Source organism: Octopus sinensis, linkage group LG3 (assembly GCF_006345805.1).
Source record: "Octopus sinensis linkage group LG3, ASM634580v1, whole genome shotgun sequence".
Classification (NCBI taxonomy): domain Eukaryota; kingdom Metazoa; phylum Mollusca; class Cephalopoda; order Octopoda; family Octopodidae; genus Octopus; species Octopus sinensis.
This window is the reverse complement of record NC_042999.1, coordinates 87043628-87058897: the sequence shown is the minus strand read 5'-3', so window position 1 is coordinate 87058897 and position 15270 is coordinate 87043628. Positions and strand designations below refer to the sequence as shown.

The 15270-nt window shown below is 35.5% G+C and overlaps 1 protein-coding gene across 4 annotated transcripts in view; it reads left to right on the top strand.

Moving 5' to 3' along the window:
* Window positions 1–15270, top strand: part of LOC115209907 (ras-related protein Rap1) — a 92799-nt gene that overhangs the window by 60890 nt on the left and 16639 nt on the right. For all 4 annotated transcript variants that reach the window (XM_029778501.2, XM_029778502.2, XM_036501128.1 and 1 more), the window contains 2 exons: window positions 13105–13173; window positions 14110–14166. In XM_029778501.2, coding sequence (XP_029634361.1) covers window positions 13105–13173; window positions 14110–14166 — 126 coding nt within the window. The remainder of the gene's footprint in view (window positions 1–13104; window positions 13174–14109; window positions 14167–15270) is intronic.

Here is a 15270-nt window from a genome sequence, read left to right as displayed (position 1 = left end):
TATACATCTTGTCTGCTCTCTATTCCTAGAATGGTTGTGGGAGGAGAGTTCCCCGGTACCTCCTCCATAGGTCCTATCAGAAGCAACCATCGTTAGATTTTCTGGCTGGATTCCCTGGCATGACCAACTGAGACTATAAGTATTATCCAACCATCTCTTTCTTGGTCAGCCCTCAGTCTCCTGTTGATTGGTTTGAAGAATTTGTCTTCCAATTCTTTCTTGTGGCATTCTAATTGCATTAAATCCTCTTCTGAGGATTTAATGCTGGTGCATTACTGTGTCACCACTTGCAATTGTAGCACCCAGTTGAACCTCCATTACTCATGAATATGGCCCCAAAATTCTTAAACTTGTCTCAGTGATATTCTACTAACATACAGAGTGCCCTGGAATGATGTTCTTGAGAGGACCAATGTCTCAATCTTTGCAACACTAATTATCATCCCTGCATTGCAGCACTTGACAGTAAACCCTTTCAGTGCATGCTGGAAATCACTTTCTGTTGAGCCAAGCAGCACCATCCATGCCACCTGCAAATATCAGTGGACCAATTCTACATCCAATCGTGATACCACTTCCACAACAGCTGCACAATTCAATCCAGTGCACAAAAATCATGATAAGGAACTGTAACAATATACAGGGTGTCCCAAAATTAAGGCAGCCAACATTTTTCAATTTTGTAAAAGCAAAATATTGTATTTCAGGTCCAGGTGTTAGAATGCAATGGTAAAGGAAACACAATTATGACACTACCACATTTATTCAATATGACCACCTCTATTTTGAATCACAGTTGCTTCACATGAGGCACACAGCTGTTCTTGCAGAATTGAACATCATTCTTAGTGTTGTATTGCATGAGTAGTGCTTGAGACCCTAGTCTCCAAAATGGACCAAGCAGAAAAATCCAATGGGTTGAGATCAGGGTTTCTTGAGGGCCATACATCCTTGTCTATGAGTGATGGAATATTTTTCTGAATCCAGTGTTGTCTGTTTGGAACTGTGGGATGGTGCCAAGTCCTGTTGGAGGTTCCAAGGTGCACCTTTAAAGTGTTCATTCACCCATGAAAGCAGTTCAGCTTCCAGAATGTCGCTAATGTATAGCTAGGTGTTAATTTTAACACCCACAGGCACAAAAACTAGGGGAGACCTTCCACAGTTGCCCAAACCATAACTGACTGTGGATTTTGATATTGATTTATGAGTCTAAGCGCAATGGAGCCAGACACACTCCAAAGTCAATCATTCTGGTGGTTTAGTGTCTGTTCAGTGTCAAATTTCTTTTCATCAGTGAACACCAGGTTGAGCACTGTGCCCTCAGCAACCTGACACAGAATAATATGACTTCTCTCCAGTCTTATGGCCTTCTAAACTTGAGAGAGATTATGACAGCAGATCGTCTTGTTGGAGTGGGTCCTGAGATCTTTCAGCACTCAATACATTGATGTTTGGCTTATTTTTGCTGTGGCAGCCAGTTTTTTAACAACAATGAGAATTTTGCCATCTTTTCTCTTGTACTTTTGATAAACTGATGGGTTGCACACTTCTTTTTTGGCCATGCCTAGGTTGATCAGCAGTGGAACCAATCTCTTGAATTTTCTTGACAATTTTCCAAACTGTTTGGTTAATTTTAAGCTTTTTTGCTATGGCTGTATTACTTTCTTCTCCTTTGTGGAAGGTTATGATTGTATTTCAGTCTATAGCCATTATCTAATTTATAATGATGTATAATTTTCATATCTTATCACATTTATTGATAGTTATTAAAGCCCCAAACTTCAGTTGCCTTAATTTTGGGACACCCTGTACATTCTGCTGAAGTCCAACACGCACCCAGTTTGTGACATAACATTATTTACTTGAACGTCATCATTTGGACATTTTTGAAGTTGCACATTAATCTCGGGTCCTGTGGCATGTATTTATATGCCTTTTTGAGGTCTACAAAAGCATTCACCTCTTGATTTCTCGAGAACCTGCCATAGAAGGATTATCTTGTCAATTGTACTGCGTCCAAGATAGAAGCCACACTGTTCTTCAGCAAGCTTGGTCTCTACAACTTTCCTTCATCTTTTTTCCAGACACCTAGTATAGACTCTACAAAAGATCCTGGACAAGTTGATACCACTATGATTAAAGCACTCTCTTTCCTCTCCCTCTTTTAGGATTATCACTCCAGATTGCCATTGCTTTGGTCTCTAGATGGTCAAGCCAATGAGTCAACTTTTAATATCTAGAGCCTGTATTCATTCCCTGCAATGATTTTGCCACATTGAGCACTTACACATATATAAGAATTGGATGTGGTGTTGAAGAAGGAGCAGTAACTCAGCAACCATAATATAGTACCAAATACATTAAAGATTTGTAAGTCAGTACTGTCCAACATTTTTTGTGTTAGCAGTGTGATTAAATCACATGTGGCTGCATGGTAAGAAACTTGCTTCCCAACCATATGGCTTTGGACTCAATCCTGTTTTGTAGCACCTTGGGCAAGTGTCTTCTACTATATCCTTGGGCCGACCAAAGCCTTATGGTTGAACTTGGGAGATGGAAACTGAAAGAAGCCCATCGTGTATATGTATATATCTGTGTGTGTGTCTATATTTGCTCCACCACTTAACTGGTGTTGGTTTGTTTACAGCCCCACAACTTAGCGGATTGGCAAAAGAGACCAATAGAATATTAGGCTTAAAAAATAAGTCTTGGGATTTTGTTCAACTAAAATCCTTCAGTCAGTGCTCCAGCATGGCTAGTCAAATGACAAACAAAACAATAAAAGAATACACTCATTACCTATTTTACTGTCTTCAATCGCATTGTTTGCATTGACGTATTCATATGCAAAAAGTTTTGACTTTCAGTGCTGGCTCTAAATTCTATAGAATATCTGTAGAGATAGCTAAAAGTGATTTAATCACACTGCTAACACAAAAAATGTTGGACAGTACTGACTTACAAATCTTTAATGTATTTGGTACTATATTATGGTTGCTGAGCAAAATATGGCGTCCCCACCAGCAATTGATATGGGGTACCAGCTGCAAGGAATGTGTTTAATATGTAAATTAGTCTATATACACTTTGTTACACTGTTTGACTTAGTGGCTATTTAAGCAATGTTTTCATGAATGATTTCTGTGTTGGTTGTGGATGGCCTAGCTCAATCTGTAGAAAAGGCATGGGTAGAAACTCCATATGATGTACCTGGTGTAAGCTATGGACACATAAAAGGTGCAGCAATATCAAAAGAAGGTTCACTGGGAAAATAGTTTTTATGCGGCAGATGCACTGTGGCAATAAACACTGAAGATGTACAGAAAACAGATTCCATCACATGCCAGGGGAAGAAACTAGTAGTAGTTAATAGCTTCTGCTACCTAGGTGACCAAATCTGTAGTGGGGGCGGTTGCTCTGAGAGTGTAGTGATTAGAGTAAGAATAGCCTGGGTAAAGTTCAGGGAGCTCCTACCTCTACTGGCAACTTAGGGCCTCTCACTCAGGGTGAAAGGTAGACTATGATGCATGTGTGCAAACTACCATGCTACATAGTAGTGAAACATGGGCCATGAATACTGAGGACATGCGTAGGCTTGAAAGAAATGAAGCTAGTATGATCCACTGGATGTGTAATGTCAGTGTGCATACATGAAAGTGCAAGCACCCTGAGAGAAAAGTTGTGCATAAGAATCATCAAATGTGGTGTGCAAGAGAGGAGACTGCACTGGTATGGCAATGTGTTACATATGAATGAAGACAGCTGTGTGAGGAAGTGCCACTCTCAAACTGTAGAAGGATCATGTGGAAGAGGTAGACCCAAGAAGACATGGGATGAGGTGGTGAAGAATGACCTTTGAACATTGGGCCTTGCAGAGGCAATAACAGGAGACTGGGACCTTTAGAGATATGCTGTGATTGAGAAGACCCAGCAACTAAAGTGAGATTGCAGCCACACATGTCCAGCCCTGTGAAGAATACCCCTGATATGTCAGACGATATGATATGCTTGAGAAGACCTGTTGAGTCAAATAAGACCAATATTGTAGCTGGGCGTGGTGCCCCTAACTGGCTCCCATGCCAGAGGCATGTAAAAAGCACCATCTGAATGTGCTCAATGCCAGGTGGGGAAAATTGTTTGCTAGATCTATTAATATAATCTTATATTGATGGAGATGTGAATCTTTGTTGTTACAATATCTGGGCCTGGAAGCATGTGTTGTAAATAGATATAAGACAAATATAAAAAAATCAATGTGTATTTTACTTTTATTGTTTTATTATTAAGGTGGCAAGCTGGCAGAATTGTTAGCTCACCAGGCAAAATGCTTAGTGACATTTTGTTTGTCTTTACATTCGGAATTCAAATTCCACTGAGGTCAACTTTGTCTTTCATCCTTTTAAGGTCGGTGAGTTAAGTACCAGTGAAACACTGGGGTTGATATAATCAACTAGTCACCTCCCCACAAATTTCAGGTCTTCTGCCTTTAGTAGAAAAGATTATTATTTACTATATAGTTTTATTTTGTTCAACATTATCGTTTTATGGTCACTTTCTATGTTGACACAGGTTTGGCAGGTTGTTAAAGTCTTTGCCTGTTATTATTGGGACCACTGCCCACATAGCTGGGTGGGATAATCCTGTTGTTTGTACATTTCATATTTGATTTTGTTTCTTTCAGTGGACATTCTTCCCAACTCCAATCAATCCCTTTACCAAATGTACTGAACACATTTCATTATTGCACAAACATTAGAGGGGTTGTCCTATCATCTGCATGAAATACTTTAGTCCTTTTGACCATAAACTTTCTCTGCTCATTTGCCAACCACTTTATAGGAGTGTACTGGGATCAATTGATCATTACATCAGTTCAATAAGATTGTCATGTGCTCTGTAAGAGTAAAGAGTGCTGTAAGACAAGCACATTAGCTGAAAGCAACTAAACTGAGAAGCTGAATAGGAGAGCATATGACGACAGAAGAAGCAGAATGTGTGTGATTGCAGACACAGTGATTGGGGTGAAGACTGGGGAGAATAGGCAGTGGGTAATAGTAGAGGTGGCCAAATAACAGTAAGTGGTGGTTGACAATAGGAAGTGCCTCAGAGTGGAGTGAGGGATGACTGGTTGTACAGAAAAGATGAATGCCCTGTGATGGGGGTGATGCTTGAAAGATTGCTGATAATTTCCTCTGAAATAGATCATTATTCTCTTTATAAAATATGTACTAGTTATAACTGTAACCATATTACTTTTTGATGTATCATCTAGATATTTACAACCATTTCTTCATTTCAAATTTCTCTAATTGTAGAAAGTGAGACAATAATTATATTAATTAGTTTTCAACCCATTACTATAAAAATAATAAAATAAGTTTGACAGAGCAAAAAATATTATTGTTAGTGTTGTGAAACATTGTTCTCTTCCTGTCAAATCTCACTAATGTTTTTGGCATGAGATTAACAATGTTATGCTATCGTTCAGATGCAGGCGTGGTTGTGTGGTAAGAAGTTTACTTCCCAACCACTTGGCTTTGAGTTCAGTCCCACAGTATTGCACTTTGGGCAGTTGTCTTCTACTATTGTCCTGAGCTGACCAAATCTTTGTCAGTGGACTTGGAAACTGAAAGAAGCACATCCTCTGTGTGTGTATGTATGTGTATATATATATATATATATATATTATATATATATATATATATATATATAGGGTGCGATGGGTAAATACACAGTATAATAGTCAGTTGGGCACTGTCTTTGAGAATAACACCACCATGATGCAATTGATTCTGCCAGAAATTTGGAAATAACATGCTGTACTGCTACGTATTTGTGCTGGAAGCTCCTATACAAACATTTCAGAATGTGTAGGTGTCAGTCTGAGGACATGTACTGAGAGTGATAAAAATCAAACATCCAGTCAACATTGTAGTGTTTGGAGTGATCACCAGTGATGACAACGTTATGCCTCCTATCATCTTCCCACACAGCCTCAGACTCAACACTGAGGCCTACATCAAGTGTGTGGAGGAGGTAGTGCAGCTCTTAGTCAAGAGAGTGGCTACTGGAAAACCCTATGTCTGGCAACAGGGCTCTGCACCATGCCACACAAACAGGAGAACCCAGTCATGTCTGTCAGACAATTTCTGTGACCACATCACTCCTAACATCTGGCCATCTAACTCCTCAGATTGCAACCCCCTTGGTTATTATGTGTGGGGCACAGTTGAGTAAGAGACCAACAAAACTCCATGTAACACCAAAGAGGGACTGAAGGCAAGGATTATCGCAGTATTCACCAACTGAAAGAAGGAGACCGTCCAGAAGAGTTGCAGGAGATTCCAAAGTTGTCTGGAGGTTGAAGCCAGTGGTGATTTTATTGAATAAATTTCCTCTTTAGTACTTTAAGGTATTTTTATGTAATTTTGGTAAATAATATGTTAAAATGCGATGTGTTATTTTCATTTTTGCGTAATTTAGACGATACTTTATTCACCACACTCTGTGTGTGTTTGTGTGTGTGTGTGTGTGTATGTATATATATTTATTCAATTAGAGGTTTAATTAACCTCATTAAGGGATGGTACCATATGTGTGTTTGTGTCTGTCCCTCAACTGCTTGACAACTAATTGGTTTATTTGCTCTTGTAACTTAGGTTTCGCAAAAGAGACACATAGAATAAAACCCTTCAAGGCAGTGCCCCAGTATGGCTGCAGTCCAATGACTAAAACTAGTAAAGGATATGATAAAAGATAATTACATATTGTGTTACATCATTTTACATCTGCTTTTCCATGATTGCATTTGTGGATTGGTTTTCTCCAACACAGCATCTTGCTACTTATTCATTTCCCATTATAATTGTAGAAAAACAAACCAAAAAAAAAAACAGGTAAATTTGTTCAGCTTCCAGTCTGCTTAGAAACATAGTACAAACTGCTAGTAGTGACAGTTTTATATTTCATTTTTCCTGTCACGAGGCACAGATGAGGGTGTGTGCTACGAGGTTTGCTTCTCAATGTGATTCCAGGTTCATACTTAGTGCATGCCACTGTGGGCAAGGGTTTTCTGCTATAACCTCAGGATGACCAAAACTTTGTGAGTGGATTTGGTTGGCAGAAACTGAAAGAAGCCCATATGTATATATATATATATATCATCATTTAACATGTTTTCCATGCTGGCTTGGATTGAAGTTTGATAGGAGCTGGCATATCAGAAGAGTGCACTAAGCTGTACGTGTGTGTGCATGCACACACACACATGTGTAACTCTTTGTAAGCTTGTATCTCTTTGTCTTGATATCCTGTGATAGTTGAAAATGATTGTTAATGTCATACAAGCAGTGTAATTCATTTTCAGTATTCTGTGAGGCTGTATGTAGCCATGGGGAAATATTCACTTGGAAACAGGTGAGCATTGATATGAAGGATATCCAGCCCTAGAAAATCTGCCTCAATAAACTCTGGCTGATGCAAGCATAGAAAAGTGGCTATTAAAATGATGATGATACTATGAATGATGTGTAAGTCTATATTGCATTACTGAACATCACATTTCTTAAAAATACTGGATAAGTACTTTGAAATTCGCTAGTTAGAAAATCTTTATAAGAGATGAAAGCAGTAACTATACTGAGAAGTAATGTTTATTGCCACTTAAACATGTCAGTTCCATAAGAACTGACATTACTGCTGTTTTTTTCGACCCCAGGAGGATGCCTCCTCCAGCTGGTTATTCAATGCAATCTGCACCCAATTTATATTGCAAGCAGGGGAGCAAACCCCTACCATCTTCCATCCACAAGACCATCAGACCATATGGTTTTGACCTCTTTGTGGTCATCTTTGGTGGTGGATACTCATCCACTAGAGATAGCCGCAGTTCCCTCCAGCATTGCTTAGAGTAGCACCAATGTGAAATATATTTAGCTGAGACAGCATTATAATTAAAATAATATTTTGTGTGTTTGAGGTTTATTTTTCATGTAGTAGGCTATGAAGTTCTTACATTCTCTCAATTTTCTGTAATTCAGACCATCTGCTGGAAGTTCCCACTGCCACAGACTTGACCATAAACCTGTCAAAGTGACTGATACTTTGACCCAATACTCATGGAGTTGCATTGTAACTTCTAAAATTCATGGAATTTGTGAAAGAAATATTTACAAAGCCTGATATCTTTCCCTTGTTTCATGTCTCACTAATTATGCTTTATTTTACTTTAATCTTTTCTTCCTCAGTGATAGCTATGGAATAAAAATAGATCCATGTCTATAATATTCTGCTTCTCATACTGTTCATGTGTTGAAATATTGCACTTTAACATTTAAATATTGAGATTGCACTGTCAAATGTTATGTTTATTTATGCACATTACTTTGAATTAATCATGCATTACCTTGAACTTCTGAGATTTTGATGATGCATTTATCTTTAGACTGATATTGTAGGGTAGCTGTGAGAGGCCAGAGATGGCCGGTTAGAACATAAAACAGGTAGAATATTTGGACTAGATATGGCTAGTTTAAATGCTGAAAGGTTAAACGGAGTTGACTGTGGAACAGAATCAAAGACATAATTGAAATCTTTAATATAATGAAACAGTTTTATGAAAACTTTATAATTTATGCGTCAAAATTAAAAAAAGAAAATGTAAAACATGGAATTTCCAGGAGTCTTACTAGAAAATTTTTATTTCTAAAAATTACTTTAAAATGGAAGCATTATCTGTTCCTAAAGAAAATGAATTCTTAAGAGTATTCTAATATTCTGTTGATATTTTTTTTCTGTTTTTATGTGTCTGTGTGTGTATTTGTCTCCATGTTTTGACATTACACAATAGTTGTGAATGAGTTGCTATCATACAAATGTTGTCATTCTTTTCCAACATGTTATGAAAACATCTGGCCATGAGGTAATATCACCTTGCTTGGAAACAGGTAAGGGGTAATGACAGGGAGGGCATCCAACTATAGAAAATCTTCCTCAATGGATTTTGTCTGACCCATGTAAACATCGAAAAGGGAATGTGAAAATGATTAAGATTTACAATTCTCTGCTGAAATTCTTTGTCATTGTTTCTGAAAATTGAAGAAACTCCAACTATATAATAAATATAATACTGCATCTCAAACAGGTTTTATTTTACAATAAGTTGTGGTGATTATATATTGGCATTCAGTTTTGAATATTTAAAACTTATAATCTGAATTAACCATTTGTGAATGTATTTCTAATGAGTAGTATTTGTTTCAGTTGATTTTTCAATATAATCAAAATTTTTGAGAGGATTTAGTAAAATATTTATAACTTAATATATACAGTACTGTGCGAAAGTCTATGGCCATGTTAAACTATTGTAAGTTTCTACTAATTGCCAACCTATAAGTGGATGTTTTGCATTGTTTTTTTGCAGATGAAACATTGGCACTGTTACAGTTGTTTCCATACCTAATCATATTTTGTAGTATGGATTTTGAATGAGAAGGGAAGATGCGAGACAACTGCCAAAAATAGCCATGCAAAAGTTTTCAGCCACTGCACATAAACCAATCAAGATACAGTGTTTTAAAACAGAAAAATGTCTATAATGAAAATTTATTACCTAATGTTCATTCCATGAAGTTACTGTACATTGTTAATATTTCATGTGGTTTCCCTTAGCTTGCATAATTGCTTCAGTGCACCTGGGGAGAGATGCATACAAATCCCTCACCATTTTCACAGGTATGAGATTCCATTCTCTGTGGCTGACCCCCACAACTCTTCAACATGGTGTGAATTCTTCTGAAAAACTCTTCTCTTTAGTTCTCTCCACATTTGCTCAATGACATCTAAGTCAGAACTCTGAGCTGGCCAATCTTTCAATACAGTAATACCTTCAACACCCAGACTCTATTGTTTTGCATGTGATCTGTGGCATGGAGCTCCATTATGCTGAAAAATCTCACCTTCATCCAAGTCTGATAGCAAATTGTTCTTCAGCAACTTGATGTATTTGGCACTATTCAAGTTACTGTCAATTTTAACCGACTTTCTTGAACAATCACTTTTTATGTATCCCCAAAGCATCAGACTCTTACCCCCAAACTTCACTGTTTTCTTCATGTAATGTGGGTCATTTTGCTTTCCTGAAGGCCTTCTGGAAAATTCTCATTTATTGGAAAGCAAGACAACCTATGTTAACACAATGAAAACAGTGAAGTTTGAGAGCAAGAGTCTGATGCTTTGGGGATACATAAAAAGTGATTGTTCAAGAAAGTCGGTTAAAATTGACAGTAACTTGAATAGTGCCAATTACATCAAGTTGCTGAAGGACAATTTGCTATCAGACTTGGATGAAGGTGAGATTTTTCAGTATAATGGAACTCCATGTCACAGATTGCATGCACCACAACAGTCTGGCTGATGAAGGTGTTATCATATTGGAAGATTGGCCAGCTCAGAACCCTGACTTAAATATCAAGCAAATGTGGACAGAACTAAAGAGAAGTGTTTGTCAGAAGAATCCATGCAATGTGGAAGAGTTGTGAGAGGTCAACCACAGAGAATGGCATCTCATACTTGTGAAGATGGTGAAGGATTTGTACACATCTCTTCCCAGGTGCACTGAAGCTATTATTCAAGTTAAGGGGAGCTACACAAAATATTAACAATATACAGTAACTTCTTGAAATGAACATGTTATAAATTTTCATTATAAACATTTATCTGTTTTAAAACACTTTATCTTGATTTGTTTATGTGGGATGGCTGAAAACATTTTGCACAGCCATTTTTGGTGGTTATCTCACATCTTCCCCTCATTCAGAACCCCTACTACAAAATATGATTAAGTATGAAAATGACTCCAACAGGGCTAATGTTTCATCTGTAAAAAGTGCAATGCTAAACATCCACTTGGCAATTAGTAGAAATTTACAATAGTTTAAAATGGCCAAAGGCTTTTGCACGGTACTGTATTAACCAACTAAAATGTCATATTACTGTCTTGAGATTTCAATTTAAATATGAATGCTTAAGTACCAGGTGGTCTCAAATTGTTTGGTATTAAAAGGATTAATGAAGTTTACCCTTTTTTTTTAATGTTTAACTACCATAGAAACCCATGTAATTTACACACTTTTTTTTTCGCAAAAACAAAAATAAACTTTAGGTGATGTGTAAATTACATGAGTAGATTGTTTCCAGAATTTTTTTAGAATTTTTTTTGAAAAATGACATACGAATGTATGTCAACTTTCATACTGAAAGTTGACTTATTTAATGTCAGAATAGGTTTTTACAGAAAAAAATATAATGAAGTTGACTTTTATTTATGCTGGACAGTATAATGCTTACTTTTTTTGTATAAATTTATTAAAACCATTAAATGGTTAAATACCTTTTGAAGTTTGACATTCATGCTGGTAATCACGGTCTGGGCCATATTTTACATTGCTTGGAGTTTCTACCTATCGCAATGGAGCCCAGCAATTTCCTTAAATAGATAAGTTTTTCTCCGCTTAAGAAGTCTAGCTTGCGTTTGCCTTCAGAAAGCTACTGCTTGCTTTCTCCATGTTAGGATAATGAAATTCATCACCACTGACATTGCCACTACCAGCTTTTACTGCATCTAACACCGACAACATAATTCATCCTAGCGCATATAAACTCACTAAGTGAATATAACTTAGCATTCCTACAGAAACCTTCATTTACCATATGTGTAATTAAGTTTCACATTCATGTTGAATTATGCAGCAATTTTGTTCTTTTCATAGAACACTTATAATGTATGTATTACCATTTCTTTTGGTATAGTAGATTTTTGCTATTTTTATTTATGTCTCCTCACAGATGTGTATATGCTAACAAGTCGCTTCTTAAATTTTGCACCTCTTGTTTAATAAACACTGAGTTAAACTTGCAAAGCTGTTTATTTTCACCTTTCGATTTTTGATGTTTTCTTTAGCAAGTTACCAAACTATCAGTTTGGTCTCTCAACTAAAACGGCAATGATAAATGTCAAGCTTACTTGACATTTTATAAGTGTGAAAGGGATTAAAATTTTGATAATCCATATCAAAGGTTCCAACAAGAATAGGTAGAAAATCAGAGCTTGAGACGAGAAGATACTTTTGACCAATCAGAATTCTGTTTACATAATCAGTTTGATCAGTCACCTTCCTCTGTCAGTTGAGTAAAGTGTCATCCAAGCTGATGTTTATTGGTAATTAAACTTATTTTGCAACATTTGTGCGTATTTATCAGCTTTGTTTTTGTTAAGAATTATCAACAACTTTTCTTGTGATTGTGATTTGAGAAGACATATAGAAGTATGCTAAAGATCAGACATAATCTCTTGTGGGCAAGAAATGTAAAGTAAAGTTTATAATAACACAAACACTTCCTAATTTATTAGCTTTCAATGTGATACCTGTTAAGCAGAAAATATTTTATTTAATGAAAATTTAATAAAATCTAATCATAAGTGAAATTATGCTAAATACAACTAAATTGAAAGCCTTTTTCCCCTAGCCATATCGGCAATTCTGAAAACTTTTGGGTGCGAATTTTACATGAGTAGAAGGTTTTTTAAACAGTTTTTATCCTGAAAGCCACCTGCATAAATTACACAGGTGCACAAATTACATGGGTTAAATTTGAGTTTGTTTTGATACTTGGTCAGAAAATATATTATTGTAATATGAACTTGCAGCTTTTTGTTTTAAATAGTTGGTCTTCAATGTTGTATTGTTCAATTATAGATGTATAAAATTGGTTTAAAATGTTGATTTAAAAAAAAAAAATTTTTCCTTTTTTCTTTTTTTGCTCTTTTGATTAATTTTCTGGACAACTGTGTAACACATACTAAAGTTATAAGACAAAATGCCTTACAATGTTTTGTTTTTTGTTATGAGTTCAAATTTTGTCAGGGATGAATTTTGTCTTTCACTTCAGGACTGAAAAGCACCACTTATTTACCAGGGTCAGTCAGTTTGCTACAAATTTGTGATTGTGTGCAAATATCAGAAATTAAAATTGTAATTCATGCCTCTTAAAAGGAATTTAATTATCCTAATTTTAATAAATATTATTTTTTGTTTCCTACACTAGACTGTCCAGTTTGTTCAAGGTATATTTGTGGAGAAGTATGATCCAACCATTGAAGATAGTTACCGAAAGGTGAGTGACCATATTGTAGAACTCATAAATTAGCAGTGTAATTTTGGAATCAATAATTATAGATTTTACTAGAAATATGGTAAAAGGAATCTATTTATTAATAAAAAAATCAACAAAAAGATTAATTAAGATAATGCTTATTTCATACACTAGCTGTCTTCTGGCATCCATGGTTCTAATCCCATGCTGAATTATCCAGTTTGCTGGATTAGCAGTGGTAGAATAATGACTCTACCCTTGTTATTCTTTTTTGCAATACGTTTTTTGTTTGTTCATAAAAACGTTATGAAGGTGGAAACATTACTCCTCCCTCCTATTTCTCAACTACAGTGTGCAGATGTAAATATTTAAAACTAAATCTAATACCACACACTACCCTTCTCTCTCAGGCTCTTTGTCTTGAAATGTAACTATAAAGTGCATATATTTACTTTTCTTTCATGCTAGGACACTGTAGTCTCTATTGGGAAAGCAAGTTATTTGTTAGCATGCTCTTTACAGTTACATTTTAAGAGGGTGATCTTCAGGTTTTGTGCCTGCCTTCATATTATAAATGAGAGGTGGGGAGATTGTTTCCAATTTGTTTCATATTATCACTTATTGATCTAGTCTAGCGGGTCATGGGGAATTCAAGTCTCTTTGTAACATCTGGATTAAGAGATGCTGAATCATCTGTGCTGGAAATTTGGTGGTGTATTCTGTAGCCTAGTCAAGAAACAAAATTTTATTTAAAATAACTTGATATATTTCAATTTATTAAAAAGTGATTATATTTTTGAGTATTTTGTTTTAAATTATTGTAATTTAAAGGCTATAACGAAAAATACCTGTACAATTTCAATTCATTTTGAGTTTGAAAGTGAAAAGCTTTGTCTATTTTGATATTTTTTCTTAAAAAGGATTTTATTGACCTGGGTTTTGTTTTATATTTTTCAGCAAGTTGAAGTTGATGGGCAGCAGTGTATGTTGGAAATCCTTGATACTGCTGGAACAGTAAGTACACATTGAGTAATTTTGAGTGTGTGTTTGTGTAAGTTTATACATTTCATTCACTGTAGCATCTTTGTTGACATGGATTTGTTGAGTCTGCAACGTAATATTTTTCTTCCATGTTAACAATGCATCATTGCCTACTATAGATTACCTGTATCTTTTGTTCCTCTTATGAAAACCGTATAATTTTGTATCCTACAAGTATCATCTAGTCTCTTCAAAAGTTACCAAGTTACATTAGCCAATATTTTTGATGCCCAGTAACTTCATGTGCTTGTACTCAGTTGTTTTCATAAGTTAATAATTTATATTCAGCATATTAGGCTAAATTCTCATTTGCTGGAGATAATCTGCATTCACTACCCATGATTCACACCATTATTTATATATATATTTGTACACACACACAGCCTGCTTTTTCTCTAGATATGGTACATGTTTATTAGGTTAAACTAACCTTTCTGAAAGCTGTTTAGTATCAGTTAACTAATTTTAGAACTACTCCATTTTAAATATGAGAGGCCTAGGCAGATTATGGTGATAGGTTTTAAGAATAGCTCCTAAAGTGCTGTCTTAAACTATTTTCCTTTCTACTGGCTATAAAATTCCTTACATGGGAATGAATAATCAGGCAAACAGCAGTAGTTTTCTCACAGAAGACTGAACTATCAAATACTATCAAATAGAATATCTTAAATGAAATAAAGTGAAAAAAGGATTTTGCTGCACATCTAATTGAAAGAAAATTTACACTGAACATAATATATAAACATACATGCTTGCATGTATATAATACAGATTTATCTGATATCCCTTTAGTCTGTGTTTCCTTAGAATGTTGTTCTTTCTATTTTGATTTTCAGTTAGAATCTTGGTAAATAAACCAGAATCATAAGATTTTAGTCTAAAATTGAGTGAAATTATTGACAATTCATAGTCACTTGAATATTACTAGATAATATTTGTTATATGTATGACTTGATCAATAGCACATTTCTGTGTTAGAGGCTGTAATATTTTGTTGAATTTATATATTAGTGTATGTATTTTAGAAACTTTGAAAAAATCTGAATGCTAATTTTTATAAACATATTCACTGTAGGT